Consider the following 24,355-nt stretch of genomic DNA (forward strand, 5'->3'; position numbering starts at 1 on the left):
TACCGGGTAATCTCTTGCCCAGGGAAATATGTTAAATAAAAATAATGAATAATTTTAAGGCTGTTGCATTAAAAATAAATGTAAGCGTTTGAAAACAAAATTAAAGTATATTATACATCTATATGTAATAAGGTGGTTTCTACATGGGCCCCTGTAGCTATAGAACATGGACGATAAGGAGAAATCTGTACCTACATGCAGCTATAGAATTTATGTATACAAAAGTAGAATCTGTATCTGAATCTAGATTTAAAATATATGGGCAAGAGAGAGGAATCTGCATTTATATAAATATGAATATACCTATAATGAGAATCTATATCTCGATATAAAATAGATGAACAATAGGGAGGAATCTGTATGTGCATATATAGATATAGAATATACATATAATGAGAAATCTATATTTAAACTGTAGATATAAACTATATGGACAATAAGAAGGGATCTGTGTGGGTACATAGAGAGGGATGATATACATATAATAACAAGGAGTCTGTATCTAGCTATACAATATAGAAAGAAGGTATGTAGCCGTTTAAATCTGGGTGTCTGTGCTTCCCATATACGGCTGTAGTGCATTACACCGTATTTTGGCCGGGATGGCACGAGTGTTCTGTCTATATGTGGCTCAGAAAATGATCCACGGATTCCTAGCAAAATTAATTACACCCAGGAATCGTTCGAGAGACAAGACGATGGAAGCGGAAGCTCCCAGCCTCCAGTGGGGGTTTTCTTTGGGTCCCTGTCTTGCCAGCGAAAATCGGCTCCCAAATCAGGGCTAGGCGGCTCCTTTGGGAAGATAGATAAACAAATATAGATGTACATATAAATCAGTGAGGGGGAACTACCCCCCTATCTCCTTCCACCGCCAACTATCCCTTTCCCTCTGCAGTGTGGATGGCAGAGCCTAGAAGGTGTGGGTGTTGCTGTGTAAAGGGGGGGGGGAGAAGGGCTTTGATGAGGACTGTGGTACCTCCCTCAGAAATGCAGCAATCCTCTCCCCTTCTTTCTGATAGATGGGCGCATTGGGATGGAGACGTGGTGTGCACAGCAAAAGGCTTGCGTTGGCAATCTGGTGATCATCCCACGTCCCCCTGCCTTTCTCCCCTTAGGCTCCTCTGCATTGGACTGGCATCACTGAGGCTGGAGACAACCGACCCGCGTCTCTGCTGCTCAGAGGGGACGGGGATATTCTGGAGCACAGGCTGGGCACCACACCGCCGACCCCCGTTCCCAGCACTGCAGAGATCCCACCCGCCACCCCTCCTCGACCCTACTTCACTCCCCAGTCTATATGCACAAGGAAGAGGGCGAAGTGTGGATCGGGAGGTGCCAAGGAGTTCAACCCGAGCGGGGTCATGCTCCAGGGGACACTGAAGGGGAGAAGGTCCAACTGCGGTAGGAAGTGGAGATAGCGGCTTTGCCAGCCCCGGAGTAGCAGAACTTTCTCGCCTGGTGCCGAGGATCGCCGGCTTCTTGGTGGCCAGAGGCTCCCAAGCCAGTCAGTCAACATGGCCACTCTGATCCGGAGCAAGCTTTCCAACGTCGCCACCTCGGTTTCCAACAAGTCCCAGGCCAAAGTGAGCGGCATGTTTGCGAGGATGGGCTTCCAGACGGCGACCGATGAAGAGGCGGTGGGCTTTGTTCATTGCGATGACCTGGACATGGAGCACAGGCAAGGGCTTCAGATGGACATCTTAAAGTCGGACGCCAGCGAAGAAGGAGCAGAGCCTCCCCTAGAAGGGGATATCCATTACCAAAGGGATGGCACGGGTCCCCTGCCCCCGTCCGCCTCCAAGGACGAGGGCATATGCTCGGAGCTCTCCGGCCAAGGCAAGCCAAAGATCACGGCCTGGGAAGCTGGGTGGAATGTCACCAACGCAATCCAGGTAATGGGGAGGGGGCCATCTCACTGCACGCCCCCCAGTGCTGCAGGTTACCTTTGCAGGCATGTCTAGGGAATAAGGGTCATCATAATAACCGGGGGGGGGGGGAGGATGAAATCTCCCTGCTGCCTATAGTATGGCGCAGAACCGTGAAACATACTAGCCAGACATGGCAGGCACATGCGTTGGGGGTCTCTGTGTGTGAGGTGCGGGTGTTTACACACTCACACAAACTCACAACATCGTTTCAGATCGTGTTTGTTACACAAACATGTCAGCCCCTCCCACCCCCAGTTGTATGCGCTTTTTCCTCTCGGGAATTGTATGTTGATGGTGCAAAACGCTTGTGCGAACAGAGAGCTCAGGCCAACAGAGGGTGCAAATATGGAATGCAGCCCACTCCCCTATGCTTGCCTTTATGGTTTGACGGAGTCAATTCGGTTTGGGCTCGGGGGTAAATTACTAAAAGAAATTAAAAAAAACAAACAAACCCGATCATCCCCTTTTCCACTCCACCCAACATGGCAAGCCGCCCAGTAAAGTTTAAAAATGAGAAGGAGCGCGTGGCTTTTGCCAACTCTCTCCTGTTTCGGTAGAAATCACGGGAACAGCCACAATGGCGTGGTCACTGCGCGATAAAGTGTCTCACCGGGGCGCTATGCAAGCGAATGAGCGCACCTGAGAACGGTGGGGTGCCCATTGCCGCTGTTTTCTCCCAAAGTCCTGACTCGCCAGGAGAGTCACCGCTGGAAACGTGAGATGGGTATTTGTGACTGATTTTCATTTGGGGTTTGAGGGGATTTAGTGCCTCCCTCCCAACCCCCAGCCTCCTTCTGTGGCTGCCTGGATAGTGGGATATTACCCATTTCACCCCGAAATGATTACCCGTCGCAAATAAAACCGGAGCGGTTTGACGAGTCTCTCATCTCTTATTAAAACGCTTCCGGCTGGTAGTTCATTTGTACTGATAACGTTCCCAGACCAGTGCTCTCCCCCTTGGACCCCTTCCCTCTGGGCACCATGCACACGAAGAGAACAGCAGCGGTGGGTTTGCCTGTCGTAGCAAGCGCCCCCTCTCCCCCCGTCCCCACAACTTTCTAGCTCCAGAATGATCCTGTAGATAAAGCGTGTTTCCTTACGGGATTATAGGCCATTTCAAATGGGAAATGAGTCCTTTGTGGGAGAGCAGCTAGAGACTTTTAAAGGTGTCACCCTCCAAGCAACTCGCACTCTCAAATGCAGGGACATCCTCAGTGTGTCAAAAGCAACTGCACCACGGAGAGTGTGTGTTGTAAGTGGCGACGCAGCCCAATGATTTTTAATCTGGCTACATGAATATTTCCAAACCTTTCCCCAGAGTTGCCCCTTAAAATGGGGTCTCTGTTTTGATCGAGACCAGATTCAGTGTCTTATATGTTTGAGTGGGGAATTAAAAGGTTGATAGGAGATAGTCAGAGGTTGGGAAATTGAAATAGTAATAATAACAACAATAATAAAATAATAATAGAGTGAATGTTTTATGAAATCGTGAGGAGTAGTGAGGAGTATTCCTTTTCCAATTCTGAAATGACTAACTTCTCTGCCTTTCCTTCCGAATACAGATTTTTAACAAATTCTGATCAAATGTGGTTTTATTTTAAATTAAAATGCTTGTCTTCAGTTCAGTTTAGCGGCTCAGGAAATATACAGACATTTAAAAAGAGTTCTAGACGGACAAGTGAAGCAGGAATCCTTGTCCAATTTCATTTTTAATTTCTCTCTCATACCTGATTATATGAAGCAGGATCATGCTGTTGGTTTGTGATCTGATTGCATCGAATAAAATCGTGTGTGTGTGTGTGTGAGAGAGATCTTGCTGCTGTGTGTGTGGTCTCTTGCTAAAATGAACAATACAGTATCAATTTTGTCTCTTTCTAGGGGATGTTTGTTCTTGGCCTGCCCTATGCTATCCTTCATGGTGGATATCTAGGACTCTTTTTAATTATTTTCGCTGCAGTAGTTTGCTGCTACACTGGGAAAATCCTTATTGCCTGTCTTTACGAAGAGAATGAAGATGGGGAGATAGTCAGGGTGAGAGACTCCTATGTCGACATTGCAAACGCTTGCTGTGCTCCCAGGTTTCCCAAGCTTGGAGGGAGGATTGTGAATGTGGCTCAGATCATTGAGCTGGTCATGACCTGTATTCTCTATGTGGTGGTCAGTGGGAACCTGATGTACAATAGCTTCCCAAACTTGCCTGTCTCCCAGAAATCTTGGTCTATCATTGCCACAGCTGTGCTCCTGCCTTGTGCTTTCTTGAAGAACCTCAAGGCTGTCTCGAAATTCAGCTTGCTCTGCACCTTAGCCCACTTTGTGATCAACATTTTGGTGATTGCCTACTGTCTCTCCAGAGCACGCGACTGGGCTTGGGACAAAGTCAAGTTTTACATTGATGTGAAGAAGTTCCCCATTTCCATTGGCATCATCGTCTTCAGCTACACCTCCCAGATCTTTCTGCCTTCCTTAGAGGGGAACATGCAGCACCCCAAGGAGTTTCATTGCATGATGAACTGGACTCACATAGCAGCTTGTATTCTCAAGGGACTCTTTGCCTTGGTAGCCTATCTGACCTGGGCTGATGAGACTAAAGAAGTCATCACAGACAACTTGCCCTCCACCATTAGGGCGGTAGTCAACCTTTTCTTGGTGGCCAAAGCTTTGCTTTCCTACCCATTGCCCTTCTTTGCAGCTGTGGAAGTCCTGGAGAAGTCCCTTTTCCAGGATGGAAACAGGGCGGTCTTTCCTAACTGTTATGGGGGTGATGGGAGGCTCAAGTCCTGGGGACTCACCCTCAGGTGTGCCCTGGTAGTTTTCACCTTGTTAATGGCTATTTATGTCCCTCATTTTGCCCTCCTGATGGGTCTTACAGGGAGCCTCACAGGTGCAGGCCTCTGTTTCCTGCTCCCAAGTCTCTTCCACCTCAAGCTCTTGTGGAGGAAGCTCATGTGGCACCATGTTTTCTTTGATGTCGCCATTTTTGTTATAGGTGGTATATGCAGCGTGTCTGGATTCATCCATTCTTTAGAAGGCCTCATTGAGGCTTACAGTTCCAACGTAGAAGACTAAAGAGTGGCCAGAACTGGTTGCATTAAAAGAGAATTACACTGAACATCCACATAGCCAAACAATTATGTATCCTTTTAAAGAAAAGATTCATTATTTTAGTTATGTGCATCCAACAAAGTACATAATAGAACCTAAAAAATAAAATAAAATAAAGTCTTTGCCCTGGAGTCATTTTAATAAGCTAAGATTTCAATATATTTTTTCTTTTTTTAGAAAGTATTTGAAGGAAAATATCTGACAACCCTCCTACCCTCTAAACAATGGTCTGAATTTTCTTTAGAATATATCTTGTAGGGTTGTAAAATGCCCTATCTAGAAATGATTTTCAAGGTAATAGTCTTACAAATATTATGCAAGTCAGGGTTGCAAGATTTGAAACACAGTTGTCAACCCAATGGATTTGGGTTGTTTTTGTGTAAAATTAAAAGTAGATATTGAGCAGTGGGTGGGGTCAGGGAGGTTGCCTTATTTTATACCCTGTGAAGGGTGGTTACAGAGATGTAGACAAGACCTAGATTGTATGAACGCCCAAACAGTCAAAATGGTAACAGCTGGTGACCAAGGATCCCAGTGAGATGTAATGTTTACATTGTAGTAATATAATAAATACATATCCTGAATTCTTCCATTTTAACTCATATCCAGTAATCCCATTTGACCAAGACCTTTTGCCTCCAGCTGCAATCACAGACCTGGAGTTCAGTTCTCTTTATTTTTTTTTTAAATAATCATGACAGCTAAATTTAACAAAAAGTTGTTGGATTTGAAAGCGTTCAGGGCACAAAAACAAGACAAAACTCATTCTGTGCAATCCACCAGATCTGTGCAGCTGTTTCAAATGTCCGTGTGGTGTAACTGTGGTAAATAAGATGAAAAAAATGTATATCAGAAGATTTATCTTTAACGTACAATGTGGTACATAAATATATCAAACAATAAAGAAAAAACATAACGACTGTGGCTGGCCTGGGTTTGTTATAGGAACTGCAGGTTGGAGAAGTCTAACCAACATCATGAGCGATAGAGGAGGAGTACGCAGGTGTCAGGGCAGGGTTAGGAGTGGCTGAAGGGAAGATGCCTTCTTTATTTAGCTTTTGAAACAAGGAAGAGAAAGCAAGCCAGAGAAGGAATGAAAAAAATAAAGGAAAGAAGAAAGTAAAGGGCCAGCCCTCCCCACTCCCCTCACAGCGGCCCCAATGACCATGTATGACCTTTTCTCCCACTCCCACTGATTTGCACAGTCGTGCCCCGTGCGACTGGGAGGTTTGCCCGGGGGAAGGCTGCTGGCTGGGGGCTGCGAGAAGAAAGCGTGGCAGCAGTGACTGCGAGGCTGGGAAACCTCGCCACGCTCTGCAGCTTCGGACACAGCCCTTACAGGAGAGGCGGCCATGGCCTCAGCTGCCACGGGGTCCACCCAGTAAAACACTAGCCCAGACCGCACACAAAGGGGACTCACGCCACACCCCGATCAACTAAAGGAGTGTGGGTTACGCCCCCTGAAGTCAAGAGCGAAGCCCCTGCCCTCTTCCTGATTTGCCGTTTCATTCCCAGCTGCCAGGCTGGGCTGCGGCAGGTAACCGAACAGTGCCAGGGTCGCTGACTCTTCACAAGGGCTAGACGCCTGTGTTCAGGCTACTGTAATTGTACTGCGGCGAATCCTGCTCCACTCTCAGCCCAGAAACAACGCGATTTTAGGAAGGGGTTCCTTTTACACCGGCGCCCAGGCAGGTCGCCCTTGCTGTCATTTTTGCTGGTTAAATAATTACCCTGAGCCTACCCCGGGAGCTTTTTACGCCGGGGACGCTCCCTGGGGAGACCCCTTGAGGATATTTAATGTCCTCAACCCACCAATTCTGCGAACTGGTTGGCAGATAATGAGCTCCAGCCCTCCCACTGTAGCTACAGAGCAGACAGAAAAGCCCCTAAAGAGCTACTATTAGAGAGATGCACCGGAGCCTTCCCTAACAAATTGCAGAGTAGCAGCCCTGTTAGTCTGTATCCGCAAAAAGAGGAGGAGGACTTGTGGCACCTTAGAGACTAACACATTTATTTGAGCGTAAGCTTTCCTGAGCTACAGCTCACTTCATCGGATGCATGTAGCCCAGGAAAGCTTATGCTCAAATAAATGTGTTAGTCTCTAAGGTGCCACAAGTCCCCCTTTTCATTTTCCTTAACAAAATCACTCTGAGCCAATCACGACCCTTTCCCAACTGTACCCAGCCTGTGAAGAGCTTGGATCTTGTTGGCGGGGGAAGGGCTAAGCATATTTTTTTCTCTTTTGACCCTCTACTTGAAATCACCGATTTCAAAAAGAGAGAGAAGTTAATTCCCCCACCCTAATTTCTTTTAACTATAACAAGATCACACACCTTTCATGTGCTTTTTACAAAATTACACTGTAGGTCAGATGGCCAATAATAATAGCTACACCAACAATAACATTATAGAAATACATTATTCCTAATTACCGAATTAAATTATTAGTAACAGGTGGACATTCTAAACGTCTTGCATAATAATAGTCACTCTGATAATCAGAACAACTAATTCATAGGGTTAATCACCTAATTGATTTCTTTCTAACCGATGGAAATTCTGTTTTGGAAGCTGGACATCTTGCTTATCATTATTTTAATACTTTAAAATATTTTTACCCATACTGCAGCCCTCACCTAAATCTCCTATTGATTTCACAAGACATTTTCTGTGAGTAAAGCCCACAGAATCAGATTCGCTGTTTGTTCGACATCTTGGTTCATTTTTCCTAGCGGGGGGGGGGAGCTTGTAACGAAATAAAAGGTCTAAATATGTTACTGTTTGAATTCAAATGAATTCGCGAAACAGGCTTGCTTCAAAACCCTAGGACTCAAAAAATATGGGGATTGATTAGTGTAATTAACACGATGCCATCTTCCCATTGAGATTTGTACATTTAAGGGAGACAAGTGTAAGTGGCCAAAACATCTTCATTAGTTACAAATAAAAACACCCTGCCAATATATCGCGTCGGTTGATCTTCAATAGGTTAGAAGCATTTTAATACATGTAATCTCCTTTGATGTCAATTTCATAGGTCACTACTCCGGGAATAAAGGAATCGTTAACAGAAGTCCCCCGTTTTCCATTTCCAAAATGTTCTTCAAATAATCTGAGAGCACGCAGTTAAACAGGAATCTGAATGGAAAGGAAAAAGATATAATCTCCGCAGGTTTAGATCCTATTTCCTCATCTTAAAAATAACTTGTGTTTGTGGGCTGCAAAAAATTAACTTAGTCGCTGCCTGGAAGAGATAGGATGGTTTTTGTTGTTTTTTGAATGCTCCTTGAAAAGTAATTAATCCCCAGCTAGCTCTGCAATGCGGTAAGAGGGAGAGCGAGCGAGAGAGAAACCCCACCCGGTTGGCCAAATAGTTTCAGAGGCTGGGAGGACGTGTCGCTCAAGACTCCTTATAAGAAGGAAGGCAGCAGAAAAAAGAGAAGGAAATGTAAATCTCCACAGGGAGATCAGGACATCCGTTTAGTTTACGCCAAACTACCAGATCTCTGAAGGAGAGCAAACCCAGAGGGTTATAGTTAGGAGCGTGTTTTGTTTTGCAAAATAACCAGAAGGAAAAAAAGAAAGAGTCTAGTATCTGTTTAGAGGGTGAATGACTGTGTAGGCTGGGTGGGTGAATGACCCCTTCCCTCTGTGTGTTTGTGTTAGTACCTTTCCTTGTGTTTTGTATGTGTGTGTGTGTGTATCTTCCTATGGTAGAAACTATAGTAAAGAACAGAATTATTAGACTCATAGACACACAATTTGTTGGGGAAGAGTTAACAGGGCTTTTGTAAATGGAAGTCATACCTCACCAATCTCTTAGAATTCTTTAAGGAAATCAACAAGCATGTGGATAAAGGTGAGCCAGTGGATACAGTGTACTTAGATTTTCAGAAAGGGATTTTTTCAGAAAGCCTTTGACAAGATCCCTCACCCAAGGCTTTTAAGGGAATTAACTAGGCATGGGATAACATGGACGGTCATCTCAGGATCAGTAACTGGTTGAAAGATAGGAAACAAAGGTTGGGAATAAATTGTCTGTTTTCACAATGGAGAGAGGGGAATGGTCATGGAGGCCACAAGGATCTGCATTGGGACCTGTGCTGTTCAACATATTCCATTAATGATCCGGAAAAGGAGGTGAACAATGAAATGGCAAAGCTTGCAGATGGTACAAAATTATCCAAGATAGTTGAATCCAAAGCAGACTGTGAAATGTTACAGAGGGATCTCACAAAACTGGGTGACTGGGCAACAAAATGGCAGATGAAATGCAATACTGATGTGCAAAGTAAGGCACATTGGAAAAAATTATCCTAACTATACATATACAATGATGGGATCTAAATTAGCTGTTACCACCCAAGAAATAGATCTTGGAGTCACCACAGCTAGTTCTATGAAACCCTCACCTTAATGCACAGCAGTGGTCAAAAAGGCTAATAGCATGTTACGATCTATTCGGAAAGGGATAGAACACAAGACAGAAAATATCATAATGCCACTCTAGAAATCCATGGTCAATACTGCTTTCAGTTCTGGTTGCTCCCTCTCAAAAAGGATATAGTGGAATTGGAAAAGGTTCAGAGAAGGGCAACACAGATGATCATGGCTATGGAATGGCTTTCATATGAGGAAAAAATAAAAACATTAGTGCTGTTTACCTTAGAAAAGAGATGACTAGGGGTGTGTGATAGAGGTCTATAAAATTGTGAACGGTGTTGAAAAAGTGAATAGAGAAGTGTTATCGATCCTTTCACACAATACAAAAAACCAGGGGATACTGGATGAACTCAATAGGCAGAAGGTTTAATACAAACACGAGGAAGTACTTTTTCCCACAATGCACAACTAACCGGTGGAACTCATTGCTATGGGATGCTGTGATTGCCAAAAGATACATCTGGGTTAAAAAAGAACTGGATAAGGAAAGGTCCTTCAATGGTTATTAGCCAAGATGGTCAGGGATGCAGCATCATCCTCAGGGTGATCCGAACCATCTTACTGCCAGAAGCCGGGAGTGGAAGACTGGGGTGGATCACTCCACAATTGCCCTATTCTGTACACTCCCCCTGAAGGTCTGGTATGGGTCACTGGTGGAGAAAGGATACTGGGCAAGATGGATCATTGGTCTGATCCTGTCTGTCACCTCTTTTGTTTTATTATGTTCCTCTGTATGTTTGATGTATACGTGTCCTTCCCCGTATGTGTCTACAAATATATCTACTTCTGGTTTGGAGTGTGCAGATGTGGCCATCTGCCCATGTTCAGAGTGTGTGTCAATTTCTGGAAGGGTCCGTTTGTCTTTCTTGCTCTGTGTGGGTCTTCTATGAATGTCTTCTATTTCTCTCACACTAAGACCTGGAAATATATGAATTCCAATGATATGATGATTAGAAGAAAAAGGGCAGATACAATAACAAACCAGTCAAACAAGTACTACGCCCACCACATTGTTGGTAAATCCATAATAAAAGAGATGTAGTAGAGAGATATCTGATCAGCAGCTGGCATTGCTCACACAACGTAATCACTCCTAGACACAATAAAAACTGCACCATCAGCCATTTCTTTGCAAAGGATGCTGGAAGTCACTATAAATTAAAACGACCCTCTACAAGTTCCCTCCCCCTTTCCCCATATTTTTCCCCAACATATTTATGTTTTTTCCAAGTATGTTGTTGATTTAAATGTGATCCTGGAAGAGCTGTCCCTTGCTCACCAGACTTGTCTTGTGTGTTGCCCTGACCTAACCTTTAAGAGATTAGGCAGTATTTGTTTGGGGAATTGCTTTAAATTATCTTGTGCAGCCTAGATCACTACCTTGTCTACACTATAGAACTGCACCTTGCCCCACTATGAGTACGCCAGTGCAGTGCCTTCACAGAGCCATCCTGCTTTGGGGACCCACAGACCAGTGCATCCACATGCCAAGCACTCTGTTGCAGGGCCTGTGGGGCGCTGTTTCTCTCCCATAATTCCCAGCACAGCTCTTTGGATTTCCCCAGGAGCAGAAGCATGTTGTGTCTGGTTTGTCATGTCTATTTTGCCTCCTGCTCATGTTTGGTTTGTTCCAATGAATGACGCCTGGGGTTCTCTCCTGATGGTGCATGCGTAGTGAAGGACAAGGGGCCATGTCCTGGATGTGCCCTCATGCTCCCATTGTGGATAACAGCAGATTCTCCCCAAAGCTGCTGCAGGACTGACTCTGGACCAGTTGTCTATGATGCTGCTTTTAGGTGGTGCTGCAGGAAGAGGTAAGGCGCTTGGATGCTTCTAATGACTGAATTTTTTGTTGTCCAGCTGTTCACATTTTTTTGTTATTTGGTGGTTCTTTTGCTGACCTAAGGGCTTTCCCCCCTCTTTTCTTGGTCTCCCTACAGTATGCTGGGATGGGAGTGGTCTGGGCCCAGTTGTGAATAGAAGAGATCCAGCCAGGCCCCTCCATGCAGCATAGCCACTTCCCCCGTCTCCCTGGTTCACCTGCTGTAGTGGGGCCCCCCCAAGAAAGACACAGATTGTCAGGACAGTGGGGTAACCCATGAGGGCTTGGAGAGGCATTCCTCCCCAAGGAAGTAAGTAGGGAGCTGGGATGATTGCTTTGTCTATCTGTATAAGTTGCTAATGTCCTTTTTTCCTGCATGCTTCCTTTCAGATCGCAGGAGGCTGAGGGATGTATTAGAAACAGCTGCTTCCCTGCAAAGGCAGCTCCAGCCCTCCCTGCCTGTACTGCGGTGCATGTGGGGAGGGAATGTCCATATGGATGAAGTATGTGTGTGTGTTTTATGCTTCCTAACCTTTCTCTGGTGTCTTTGTGGCTTTTGGGAGTAAAGGCTCATTGGTTTGGGTGGTGGAGAGTGGAAATCATGAAACGTTTTTAACTCTTAAAATATTAAGCACAATTTTGGAATGATTTTCTCGTAATACATGTTTTGAAATCTGTTTTTATTGTAGTAGGACTCTGTACCTTTAATGAGATGGGCAGAGAGAAGCTGGCAGAGGCTAGCCCAGCTGACCACCAGCTCCCCTGCTCTGAGGCGTGGCCCGAAGGGGCAGCGGAAATGGGCCAAACCAAGACCCGATGAGTATTGCCTCTGATGCTTCCTTTTCCTCTAACCTTACTCAGAGGAGATGACATGATGATGCCTCGCATTCCTGTGCCCTGTCAACATTCCTGTGGCCACCAGTAGAGCTGCCCCCGTAGGGAGTGATGGGTCCAACACACCCATTAAGTTAAAGAAGCAAACCCAGGTCACACTGTCAGAGGTTCCATTTAAAAAGTGTGACCCACATATTTCCATGCAGTAGGGCTGGCCCCAGGTCAGGGACAGAGGATAGGCAGCTCATCCTTCCCCTTTCAGGGGCTGTCTGGGAGCCAGTGCAGCCCCCCGTGCAGACTAGGGCAGCTCGGAGGGTTTCTCTAATTTTCACCACTGCTGCAATTGTCCACAAGAACACCTGCTAGGGCACAGGAACACCCTGCTTATGCCTCATCCTGCCTCTGATGCATCACCCTTCTTCCTTTATCACAGCCTGTGGTGGGATAGGTGTAAGGGCTTCTATGGAGGTAGGACAGACCTGCCAGAGAGGTCCCTGTGCTGGGAATTTATGCCTGAACTCTGACCCCTTTGCACTGGCTTAGCGGGCCCAAAGGGGCCATATGGTAACTATGAATTTGGCCATTGGGGCTTTTCAACCAGGGTAAAGTCATAGATTATTCAGAAGGAGCAAAATGATTTTTTGTCATGCAGTCAGTTCTGGTCAAGTGTCTTGCTCCTGTGTTTCTTTCATACTGTCTATGCACGCTCCTGGCTGATCTGCGTTCAGTGCATTTCCTAAGAGATGACCTGGGTATGCAAGCTGAAATGCTAAGCAAAGTCTCTCTCTCTCTCTCAAGCCAGAATGTGTCCTCCAGACTTGTCAGTCTAGTGGCCAAAAGGAACAGGATTGTATGTGCTGTGCCTGCAGCCCTTGTGACTCGGGCTTTAAATACACACAGGCAGCATCCAGCCAGCTGGAGCAGGGACATTTCCATGCTGCGCTGATGCTAGTAAAAGAACAAGAGCACGCAGTTTTGATTTGTTCATGCACGTTATCAGGTTATGAACAGGGAACGAACCCTGATGATCAAAATGAAAAACAAACCCATAACCCATATGAGTTGGGCATGATAAAAGTCTGACAGCAAAGCTCATACAATAGGCTTTAGCAAAACTTATAATCTATATCCCTCTTCCCTGTATTCCCTCATTTACAGCTCTGCTTGCTTCTGATGATGTGTTATTGCAAAATTTTAAATTGGTTTCATTATAAAGGGTTTTATGTACACTAGGAAAACAACAGTTAGGCCTGATTATGTTGTCTTTTTACAACACCTAGCACAATGGGTCCCTGTTCTCAGCTGGCCCCTATGTGCTCTCATAATACAAATAAATTGTAATAATCTGCCCCAATGGCAGCTCTCCCAGTGGTAACAACTGTGGAAATTATAATGTAGACAGGGCTTAGAGCAGGGTTAGACTACATGGTAAAAGATGCCTGCACTATCTGTGTACAACGGCTTCCATCTTGATTAACACTGATGGGGCTGGCCCCATGGACAATTACAGATCTGAGTTTTGCCCATGTACATGGATTCCTGAATTGTGGGGCTGCCTTGGTTAGAGTGGCAATCAGTTACACTGACCTAATCAGTCAAGCCTTTTTTCATTTGTTTAGCAATTGCTGTAATTGTTTCAGGAAATGTTTATTTTGCTGTCAGTTTGATTTCTCTAAACAAATAGTGCAATAGCTGTTCCTATAATCACTCCTCCATGCACTCCCCCAGATGTATAAAAACACCCCCCAACACACCCCCTTCTCTCTCTCATATGCACTCCCCACCCCTTCCATGAGTACAGGTTCACAAGGCTGCTGACTGCACTGCAGATAGCTAGCTAGCTAAGCGTGTCACTTGAGGAATTGTGCTCCAGTTCATTTTCCTTTAGAGATATGGAACCCAATTGACCATTACACTGTGGCTCCTTTTCATGAGTAAGGTTGGTGAAAAGGGGCTGCGAGACAGCTGTAACCTCTCCATAGGGTGACCAGATAGCAAGTGTGAAAAGGGGTGAGATGGAGGGTATTAGTTGCCTATATAATAGTTACCTACTTCTCAGAGGTGTTCTGAGGATAAATACCTTAAAGAGTGTGCAGTGGTGTAGTCAGGTGGAAAAAACAGGGGGAGCGGAGATAAAAAAAAGGCACCACCCCCTGGTACTCACCCGGCGGTGCTCCGGGTCTTCAGCAGCACTTCGGCGTCAGGTCCTTCACTCGCTCCGGTCTTTGGCACTGAAGGACCCCCTCCCCCCGGCCATCGCAATGCCACCGAAGACTGAGTGCGTAGTGCTCTGAAAGTACAGTTATGGGGCCCATATAAGTACCACAGATGGATAAGATTTACCACCCTCCCCCAAATAAAACAAAAACATGGAAATGGCTAGTGATAGACTGACCCTGGGGCACTTTGGTTTGACATCTGATGGGGCTTTACACTGGAACTGAGTTACAGGGGGAGTATATTTTCTGACCAAATAGCTTGACTAGTCCAGAAAGGAGCATCACATAGATTAATAGATTTCCAGGGTGAAGGGACCGTTACAATCATCTAGTCCGACCTCCTGCATAAACACAGGCCATAGAAACTCACTCAATAAGTTCCACATCAAGCAATATATAATCAATATTATATCAGCTTTTGCAGCCAACCCTTTAGGACTTTCCCAAAGGACAGATGGCCTCTGAATGTTCACTCTTACTTTATGCACTGCCTTTGAAATAGCAAGATTGAGGCATTGGTATAATCCATCTAAAAGTGGGTTATGGAAAAACACAGTTGATGCTTGCTCCCTTTGCTGGGATGCATAGACGCTAGCCATAGTTTGGCAGGGAAGGAGTTAACCCTGCCCCCATCCCCCTGCTCTCCAGAGGCAGGACCATAGCTGAGATTTGCAAACCAGGGAGACTGGGCCAGCTGTGGGTGATTAATTCAGTCCCACCCCAGCCCTACTATAAGAGGGATGTGCAAGGAAGCCCTCAGGTTTTGGTTTGGCAGGGAGGAAGGGTGTCTGGGAACAGGATTAGTGTTGGCTGATTAGGTTGCTTTTGCTCTTGAGAATTTGGTAGAGGCAAGTCCTGTGTCACCCCTTCATTTCAGGAGAGGGAAGCTCTGCTGTATTTTCATTTAGCTCATATAGGGGCAGGATATTCTTTACATTGACTTTACTGTGCTACAACAAAACCCTCCGCAGACATGTCATTAAGCTGCTCCCAGGCAGCATTCCTCTCTCACACCTGCCTTTCTATCTAAGGAGTAGGGTGGGATGGTGGTATTCCTAGGAGGGATGCAGGAGACAGAACCTCAGGAAAATAAATTCACCCTGAGATGGGGTCTGAAAAAAGCATTGGAGATGGGTTAAGGCACAGAGATAAAAGGAGACTTTCACATGGTGGCAACAGTATGAGTTGGGGCCTGATCATTCACTCTCTGGAGTAAATCAATAGTCTCAGAAAATAATACAGGGACATTGTAGTGGATCAGAGCAGTGAAGTTATCTAGGCTGGTGCCTGTCTCTGATGTTGGCCAGCACCAGCTGTTTAAAAAGAAGATGCCTGAAACCCTGCAGTAGGCAGCAATGGGATAACTTGTGCCCAGGGAAAGTTCTTCCTAATGCCCAATGGTTAGAGGCTGGCTTATGCCTTAAAGCATGAGAGTTTGTTCCTTCCATAGTTTTATTTATTTAAAAAAAAATTAATTTTCCTGGATGGTCTCATTATCCATGTAAATATCTAGTTGTCTTCTGAATCCTGCTAAGCTCTTGCCCTTGGTAAGATCTGGTGGCAATGAGTTCCACAGTCTTAGGGTGTGAAAAAGCAATTTTCTGTATTGCTTTTAGATGAACAGCCCTCCCATATCATGGGATGTCCTCTTGTTCTTACACCATTCATTATTTTGATAGCTTTTTCATGTCCCCTCCCCTTACTCTTTATTAAAACAAACAGTCCTGCAGAGTATGTTATCAGAGGAGCATAGGGAATGCCAAGGACCACAGAAGTCTTAGTCTGCTGAAGAGAAGAATGAGGGGGGAATTTGATGCTGCTTTCAACTACCTGAAAGGGGGTTCCAAAGAAGATGGATCTAGACTGTTCTCAGTGGTAGCAGATGTCAGAACAAGGAGTAATGGTCTCAAGTTGCAGTGGGGGAGGTTTAGGTTGGATATTAGGAAAAACTTTTTCACTAGGAGGGTGGTGAAACACTGGAATGCGTTACCTAGGGAGGTGGTGGAATCTCCTTCCTTAGAAGTTTAAGGTCCGGCTTGACAAAGCCCTGGCTGGGATGATTTATTCGGGGATTGGTCCTGCTTTGAGCAGGGGGTTGGACTAGATGACCTCCTGAGGTCCCTTCCAACCCTGATATTCTTGGATTCTATGAAGTCATAAAAAGATCTCAGTTAAGCTATTTTTCAGTTTGTTAGGCAGGGTAAATATTTCTGAGGGGTGAGAGAAAGGTGTAGTTGGATTTGAGGTGGGTCAGTCTGGGGTGCCATGACTTTTGGCAAGGAGGTGGTGGATGGGTTTCTGGAGAGAACGGGAAAGGATGGGGCAGGTGTCCACAAAGGTGTCACAAAGGAGAATTCATGGGGTTTGCCAGGAAAGAGCAAGACAGCTATGAAAGGCTGACCTGGATGTTCAGATCTCTGTTGATGACTATGGAATGAAATGAAAATTAAAAGTATTTCAAGTCAGGGTTCCAAGGTCATCTTGTATTTATGCCTGGCATCCAGTGCCCTTAGGTACATGATAGGAACCTAAAGACAGAAACACTCCCCACCCCTCCTGTTTCTCTGGACAGTTTGGAAGGTGATAAACTGCACATTTCAAGCTTTACACAGACTCCTCTCAAGAGGAGCAGTAGGTCATAGCTGGGGCTTTTGAGATCATTAAGAAGAGGCTGTTATACATCAGAGCAGCAGCTTTGGACACAAAAAGAAGAGGAGTACTAGTGGCACCTTGGAGACTAACCAATTTATTTGAGCATAAGCTTTCGTGAGCTACAGCTCACTTCATCGGATAGTTACCTTTCAATGGCTTGTTGCTGCAGAGAGGTCATTCCACTGGCCTCTTACTTTACATTAGATTATTCGCATTAGTGTAGTGCCTAGAGGCTTCAAACTAGATTGAGGGCCCATTGTGCAAAAGGGCTGTCCCTACACATGGGATGAGATAGTTCTTGTCCTGAAGAGCTTATGAGCCCCATAGGTAGGGCAAATCGCTCCCATTTTACATGTGGAGAACTGAGGCACGGGGAGATGGAGTGACTCACCCAGAAAGAGTCTATCAGAGCTAGGAATAGAAGCTAGATCTCCTGAGTCCAACTCTGGTGTCCTAGCCAAATAACCATCCTTCTTCCCTAGGCCACCCTTCTTATGGGGTGGAGGGTGTTTAGAGAAGGAATAGTTCTGCTTGCCTGGAGGCAGACAGTAGGGTGCATATAGGGTGAAATCCTGGGGGATGAAGGAAAGGCCAGCTTCTCTAGAAACGACTCACCCAAGCAAACTTTTGTTTCCTTCCCCTGGAAGGCATAGGCAGAATGCAGCCACTTGCTATCGCTCAGCATTTCGATAGGTGCTGTAAAACAGGGGTTTTCTGAGGTGCTGAGTACCTGCCGTTCCCACTGATTTGAAATAAAGCTGAAGGAACGCAGCTGTTTGGAACAGCCCCCTTAGCCCTCTATGCCTCAATCTCTCCCGTTTGTCAAAAGTGGATAATATGCCCCGACCTGGCAGGGGAGTTGTGAGGTTTAGTTAATTAATGGCTGTTCAAAGTTTCTGCTGGCAGGTTCTGCAGAAGAGTCAAGTATCCATGCATTTGTGCACTGCATTGATGAAGCTGTAGCATTCCAGGAAGTAGTTCCAAGGAGCAGCATGCTGCAGACAAGAATGGCCGCCCTGGCTCAGATCTTAGTTTGCAAGGTGCAAGCCTAGCAGATGAAATTGCTCTTTGGTTTGCCCCTCCTCCCACGGCAAGAGCACAGCAGGGCTGCATGTCAGGAGCAGAGAGACTGGCCTTGATGTCATGGAAGATGCAAGCAGGCCTGGTGGTAACACAGTGCAGCCCTGGTTTGCGAGGCATTGAAACCACACTCCCTACTTCTGCCTTTGTATTCCAGTGGAGCAAACCTCCCAAGACAGGGCAAAGCCCTGTGCCAGGATCACCCTGCAGCTCTATGCCTCGCACTGGGGCTCTCCATTGCCTAGTTTATGCTCAGAGCTCCCAGTGACATCAGAGTTGGATTATAGACTGTGCAGCAGAGATCCTCAGTGTCCTGGTAAGAGCAAAAAAATGTCTACACAGATTATGCTCTCTCCTACTCACAACCCACTGTGCACACAAACACCAGCATCAGCTTGAGAATGAACTGGGCCCTCTAGTCTTTTTGATCAAATACGTTGTGTCTTTTCCCATTTTGTGTTCTTTGCTTAGGTGCCCAGGCATGGACCCTTCTAAAGGACGTGTGTGAATTATTACAGTTGCTTCCATGGACACCTTATTTTAAAGTCAAAATTCTTCCCCATCTGCTCCATTCCCTGATCCTCAGTGTGAAACTAACATATTTGCCAATGACGAGTGACAGGAAAGACAAGGGATTCCTTGCAGAGACATGACGAGCTCAAGACCAGGCAGCCACTACACCAGAATGTTGCTTTTGCCTCTGAGGCCTCCAGAACAGGGCATACCCAGAGCCAGGGCCAGCAGATGTGGATCCCCCTGTGAAGTTATTTCATTTCCTCCACTCACTTGTCTCCAGGTCATGACTGAGATCATTAACATCTCTCATGTCCCATATTCTTTGCCGTGCCAGCTGGGGGAGAATAGGGAGTGCATCCAGAGCCAGGGAATACGCTTAATAATCAAAACACTTGACACTTTTTGTGCATAGATCTCATGGAGCCAGTAGAATAGATGGAGACTTCTTTCTAAAGGAAGGAACCTCTGATATACCCCAGCCAAGATTCTGATAACAGAGGACACTTCCTGACTCCACGGGGACCTCAAAGATTTAGCTCAGACAAATGAAGCATCTCTACATCCTCTGGGGCACTGGTGATGAGCTGTACACAGTATGTTAGCAGTTCAACCTGTCCACAATGAGGTGGGCACCCAATGGCCAGGAACCTCCTGTGTCTGTAGGTATGGCAGTATTTTCACAGCCCTCCCTACGTGTGCCAGTCAAGCATCATACCCAGCATGGAAATGTACGCAAATACCATGTTCAGGAAGGCAGTACCGCCGGAAAGGCCAGGTAGCAAGATGAAAGATAAGTGATTACACGGCTGAGTTATACAATGGCAGTTTATGCAAATTCTCTCCCTACTCAAGGGAACAATAACTATGTTATTGCCTGAAAGGTTGCCAAACGGTCTAGGTTATTTGGAAAGATCCAGAGTGGAGCTTCACAAAATATTAGGGGCACAATACACCAGCCTACAATGCCTCTTTTGCCTGATTGGGTGTCTAAGAGCCAGTACTGAGCAATGGCAGGATGGTTGAAACCACAAATTATTCTGATTTTTTGAGCACCTCACAGAAACAAGCAGAGGAACGGTCCATGCCCCAAAGAGTTTATAAACTCAATTCAGTCCTCGTACAACAAATGGGGTTGGAGACAGACGATCAAAGGGGAAATTGGGAGAGGAGGAACAAAGGTTACAGTAGCATTGATTAATCAGTTTAAGTAATAAAAAGACAGTTAAACAGGGAATCTAGGCACCATATTGATTAATATTACAACATAACCCCTGCATCATTAAAACAATCAGCCAGGGACTCTGCTAACCAGGAACTTAAAAAAAAAAGTTCATTTCCTGCCCTTCATTCTGGGAACGTAACTTCAACCATTTTCTGAAACCCCACAGATCCCTAACAAAATAACTTGGTTAGTCATTGAGGGTGTGTCTACACTGCACGCTAAGGCTGGTTCTGTGGGACCTGGGCTTGTGCACTTCATGTTTCCAAGCAAGGCCATCCTTACCCATACACAAAGTGCGCAGCTGTGTAGGGCACCTGGAAATTTGGAGCACCATATTGCCTGGTGCCCTGCACAGCTGAAGTGCTACCCCAGCCCTTCCGCAGGCCCCCCACCCTGCTCTGCCCCAGTCCTGCCTCTTCCTGCCCCTGCTCCGCCCCAGCCCTGCCTCTGTTCCACCCCAGCCCTGCCTCTTCCTGCCCCTACTCCGCCCCAGCCCCACTCCCCTGAGCTCTGCAGCAGAGCCAGGCCTGCACTCACCAGCGGCAGGAAGTGCAGCGACCTGGCCCCAGCCACCCCACTGGTGAGTGCTGGGGGTGGTTCTCCCCTGCCCCCCAAGCCAGCCCTGCTCCCCCACGGAGGCCTGGGGCCAGCCCCCTGTTCCCTCTCCGCAGAGGCCTGCTGCGTAGGGCCCCAGAATAGCGAGGGACGGCCCTGTACTTGAGCGTCCACACTGCATTGTAAACCTGGGTTTGCAATGGCTTGACCCAGCTCTCGCAGCCATGCTAATGTGTCCATGCTGCACTATACAGACTTTCTGACTCGGGTCTGTGGCTTGACCTGTGTCCATGCTGCAAAATGACAGGGCTTGGTCCTGAGTGACAGCAGGACTCAGTTTCTGACCCAGCTCCCATGAGTGCTTGCTGACCTGAGTCAGACTGATGTGTGTGTGTGTGGAGAGATGTGGAGCTTGGGCTCAAACCGGAGTCAGAACCTGGGCTTGGTGTGCAGTGTAGATTTACACTGAGGCCCCCAATCCTGAAAACATTTATATGCTTGCGTGGTTTTGCTGCTGCTGAGAGCAATCCCATTGACCTCCATGCCACATGTAGATCTTGTGTGTTCAGGTCAGTATGTGTGCTCTTTCTAAATATATTTTCTCACTTTGCATGGCCACGTGGCCCAGAGGAGAAATCCTTTCCCCTTGTTCCATTTGTTGTAAAGAGGTTAATTGGCCGAGGATATCCCATGGGCTGCTGCCACCACCACTGAAGAGCAGTCTGGGCCAGAGTTTAATCCAGAAAGGGTTTAAATGGAATAGGATACTGATGCTGTTCAGCCTCTTGTACACAGTGTCTGCGGTGGATTCACAGAGCGCTGAGACAGTTGCAGGTTTTTCCTCTGCTGCTAAAAATGTGTCATGGACAATACCTGAGAATCCATTTCATTCATTTGTTTTTTCTTGGAAATACACCCGGATCAATACATCCAGCGTAGTATTCTATGCCCGCGGTTCTCAACCCATGGCCTGCGAGCCGCATGTGGCCCAGCTGTGTGCTAACAAAAGTTCAAAATTTGTCCCTCCGATCTGAACAGGGGTGGGGCTGGCTGAGGGGGAGACGGCGTCAGGCAGCCTACTGGAGTGCTCCTGTCAGCAGGGGGATGGCGAGTGCCGCAGGGGGCGGGTGAGTGCCTTTCTGGGCAGGTTTGTGGTGATGGGGGTGTCGGGGGGGGATGGAGGTGAGGAGCACTGGGAACTTGGGGTTTGTGGGGGTGCTGCAGCACCCCCAGGTTTTAGGTTGCCTGTATGGCAGGACTTGGGGACCAGGTCCTGTCTGCCTGGCCCCGCACCGTTGAGGGGGGTCTCTGGGTAGGGGGTGTTGGGCATGGGGACTGTCAGGGGCTTTGGGGGGGGCACTGTGGTTCTCAACCTGCAGCCCAAGTATCACATTGTGGGCCACTAGGTTGAGAACATACATGCTCTACATGGGGAGGTGAAGTATTCACCACCCTCACCTCTTATTTATTAGGCCCTGCAAATCTTTTTCTGCATTGCCACCTTGTGGCTATTTGAAATAATGCAACTGCATATTGAGTATTAAATGGAACATCGTTAATACTTGTATGGAACGTTCATGTACGTTAATGATTAAGTAACAAGTTCTAAAAGAACATGAGGTTTTGACTGTCAGATGACAGTCAAGTTTGAACATATAATTTAAACAAATTTCCCAGCCCTTATTACAAAAGCCACCTTAGATTTAAACGATTTTAAAAATTCCATTTAAATTTCCATTTTTATCCTTAGTTTAGTTTTTGCAGTTACATCTGTCTAGCTGGGGGAAAATAAATGAATTCAATTTTACTTGGCTTTAGAATCAGTCTTACTTCTGAGTTCTCAATGCTGCAATGTTTGGGTTGCAAACAGAGTGAGGGAATGATTATTTGTTTAGTAAATCAGCTGCTTGCACTGTGATATATTTATTTTAAAAGCACTGAAACATTTATTTAGCCCTTGGGTTTTGTAAAATGTTATTTTTAAAATACTGACTTTTTCATCCAAATGTAATTTTTTTTAGATGGTCACTTTAAAAGGAGAATGGCTTGGAAAGGGGAGCAGTTAGAATATATCAGACCCGCCATTATTGGTCTGTTTATAAATTAAACCTTAATAATGGATCACATGCACTTTTTTGAGCTAGTTGCCTTTTCTAAGATGTCCATTGGAGAGTCATTTTGTTTGTATTTATTTCTATTAGTTGTACATGTCTAAAACCAGGTACAGCTGAGCTATAAGCTAATGATAGGTGAAGATTTGTTTGTAACTTACAAAGCCATGACAATTCTTCATATTCAGTTGCTTGTATGTTATATCTCCCTGTAAGGAGGAGTGCGGGTCTCCCCCCTTGACAGGGTGGGAGGCCACTCCGCCTCACTACTTCTCAAGCAGGGTGCAGCTCACAGCTAGTGAGTCCACCTGGTGATTAGTCCAATTAGCAGTTAGTACACCTGGCCAACAATCAGCCCAGGCCTTAATTAGTCTTTCTACCCCAGTCCCTCAATCAGGGCAGTTCACAGTTTATATCTCAGGCTGAGTCTGTGCGATACAGCCCAGCAGTTCAGGGTGGGGAATTAGCTCCCAACCGGGAGCAACAGCAAATGCACGTGGTGCCCTAGCTCCAGCAGGTGCCAGACCAATTCAGGCTTCTTGGCCTATTAGTGGGGAGGTGGCCACCCTTCACAGGTGGAGCACCTGGGGTAGAAGGACACAGGTCCTCCATCTCCACTGTATCCCAGCTCAGGGCCCTATTCATGGCAGGGTAGTTCACCACTAGGTCAGCAGGGATCCACCCACAACACACTGGCCAGTTCACAATAGTTCCACAGCTGAACCCTATTCAGCATGCCAGGGCTCCTTCCTACCCTCCCCAGATTGGAGTTCTGGGGTTGTCCTTGGTCTCCCCTGGATAAACAGCCAATGGCAGCCCTTGTAGTTCATCAGCGTTGCTGGTCTTCAGCAATTGAGGTAACTCCTCTGGTCGGGCAGCCGTCTCCTTCAGCTCCAGCATCAAGGAAGAGACATCCTGCTCCTCTGGTAGCTCTCCCCCTACTGAGCTAGGAGGCTGGCCTTTTATAGTCCCGCTTCCTATCCCGCCTCTCTGCTTCTGGTGGGGCAGCCGCAGGTGGCCTGGTTCTGCCCACCAGGGGGTGATTTCGAGTCTCTCCCCTCCTGACAGGGCGGGAGGCCGCGCCTCCTCGCTACACCCCCACTCCTTGTCTTTTGTCTGTTGTATGTCTTTTACTACATAAGTCCTCGGGGGCAGGAGTTGCTTTTTTGTTGTAGAGCACCTGGCACAAGAAGGACCCAATCCCATTATGGGCACTACCATAGTATATATGTTTACATACATACAAACACATGTTTTTAGAAGAAACAACAACCAGACCTAGGATTCTACCTTATTCCCACTCCTTAAGATCCATGCAGGATGTGACAGTCACATTTGCAATGCCTGCTATAATGTCTAAGAGGCAGCTACTGCTTGTTCATTTTTATGCCAAATCAAGAGAGCACGACAATAGCATTATTCATGAAACACAGATAGTGGATACAAAGTGCAGTGAAATTGAGATACATGGTGAGCAATGTGATCTCTCTGTTCTATACCCATCAACTCTTCAAAAAGAAAAATTAAAGAACTCTGTCATTTGCTGAGTGGGTCAGATCTGGAGGGAAAGAAGAAATAGACAAGCCACAATTCAATCAAAGATTCCAAGTGTCGTATAAAGAAAACTCTACCAAATTCCTTTCTTGGCTGGTGTCTCTTCCTTCTCTCCATTTTCTCTAGCTATTCTCCATGTGACACTAAAAGGAGTTAAATAATCCTATGAGAAAAGTTTACAGGATTCAGGCCTTACAGAGATATGAGGTGTAAGCCATAGCTTTTATTAAATATTTCACTCTTTCCTATCAAATGTGTGACATAGCTTATTACCAGGTGTCACATTTGAATGGAATGGAATGGAATTGTGAGGGGTC

At 46.2% G+C, this 24,355-nt stretch overlaps 1 protein-coding gene across 1 annotated transcript; it reads left to right on the top strand.

Moving 5' to 3' along the window:
* Window positions 1-1,019: 1,019 nt before the first annotated feature.
* On the top strand, window positions 1,020-5,936 carry SLC32A1 (solute carrier family 32 member 1). Its single transcript, XM_073309098.2, has 2 exons — window positions 1,020-1,892; window positions 3,807-5,936. The coding sequence occupies exons 1-2, from the start codon at window positions 1,515-1,517 to the stop codon at window positions 4,992-4,994; spliced, it is 1,566 nt and encodes a 521-aa protein (XP_073165199.1). The 5' UTR covers window positions 1,020-1,514; the 3' UTR covers window positions 4,995-5,936.
* The last annotated feature ends 18,419 nt before the right edge of the window (window positions 5,937-24,355 follow it).

This window comes from Lepidochelys kempii, chromosome 13, assembly GCF_965140285.1.
Source record: "Lepidochelys kempii isolate rLepKem1 chromosome 13, rLepKem1.hap1, whole genome shotgun sequence".
NCBI classification, from domain to species: Eukaryota; Metazoa; Chordata; order Testudines; family Cheloniidae; genus Lepidochelys; species Lepidochelys kempii.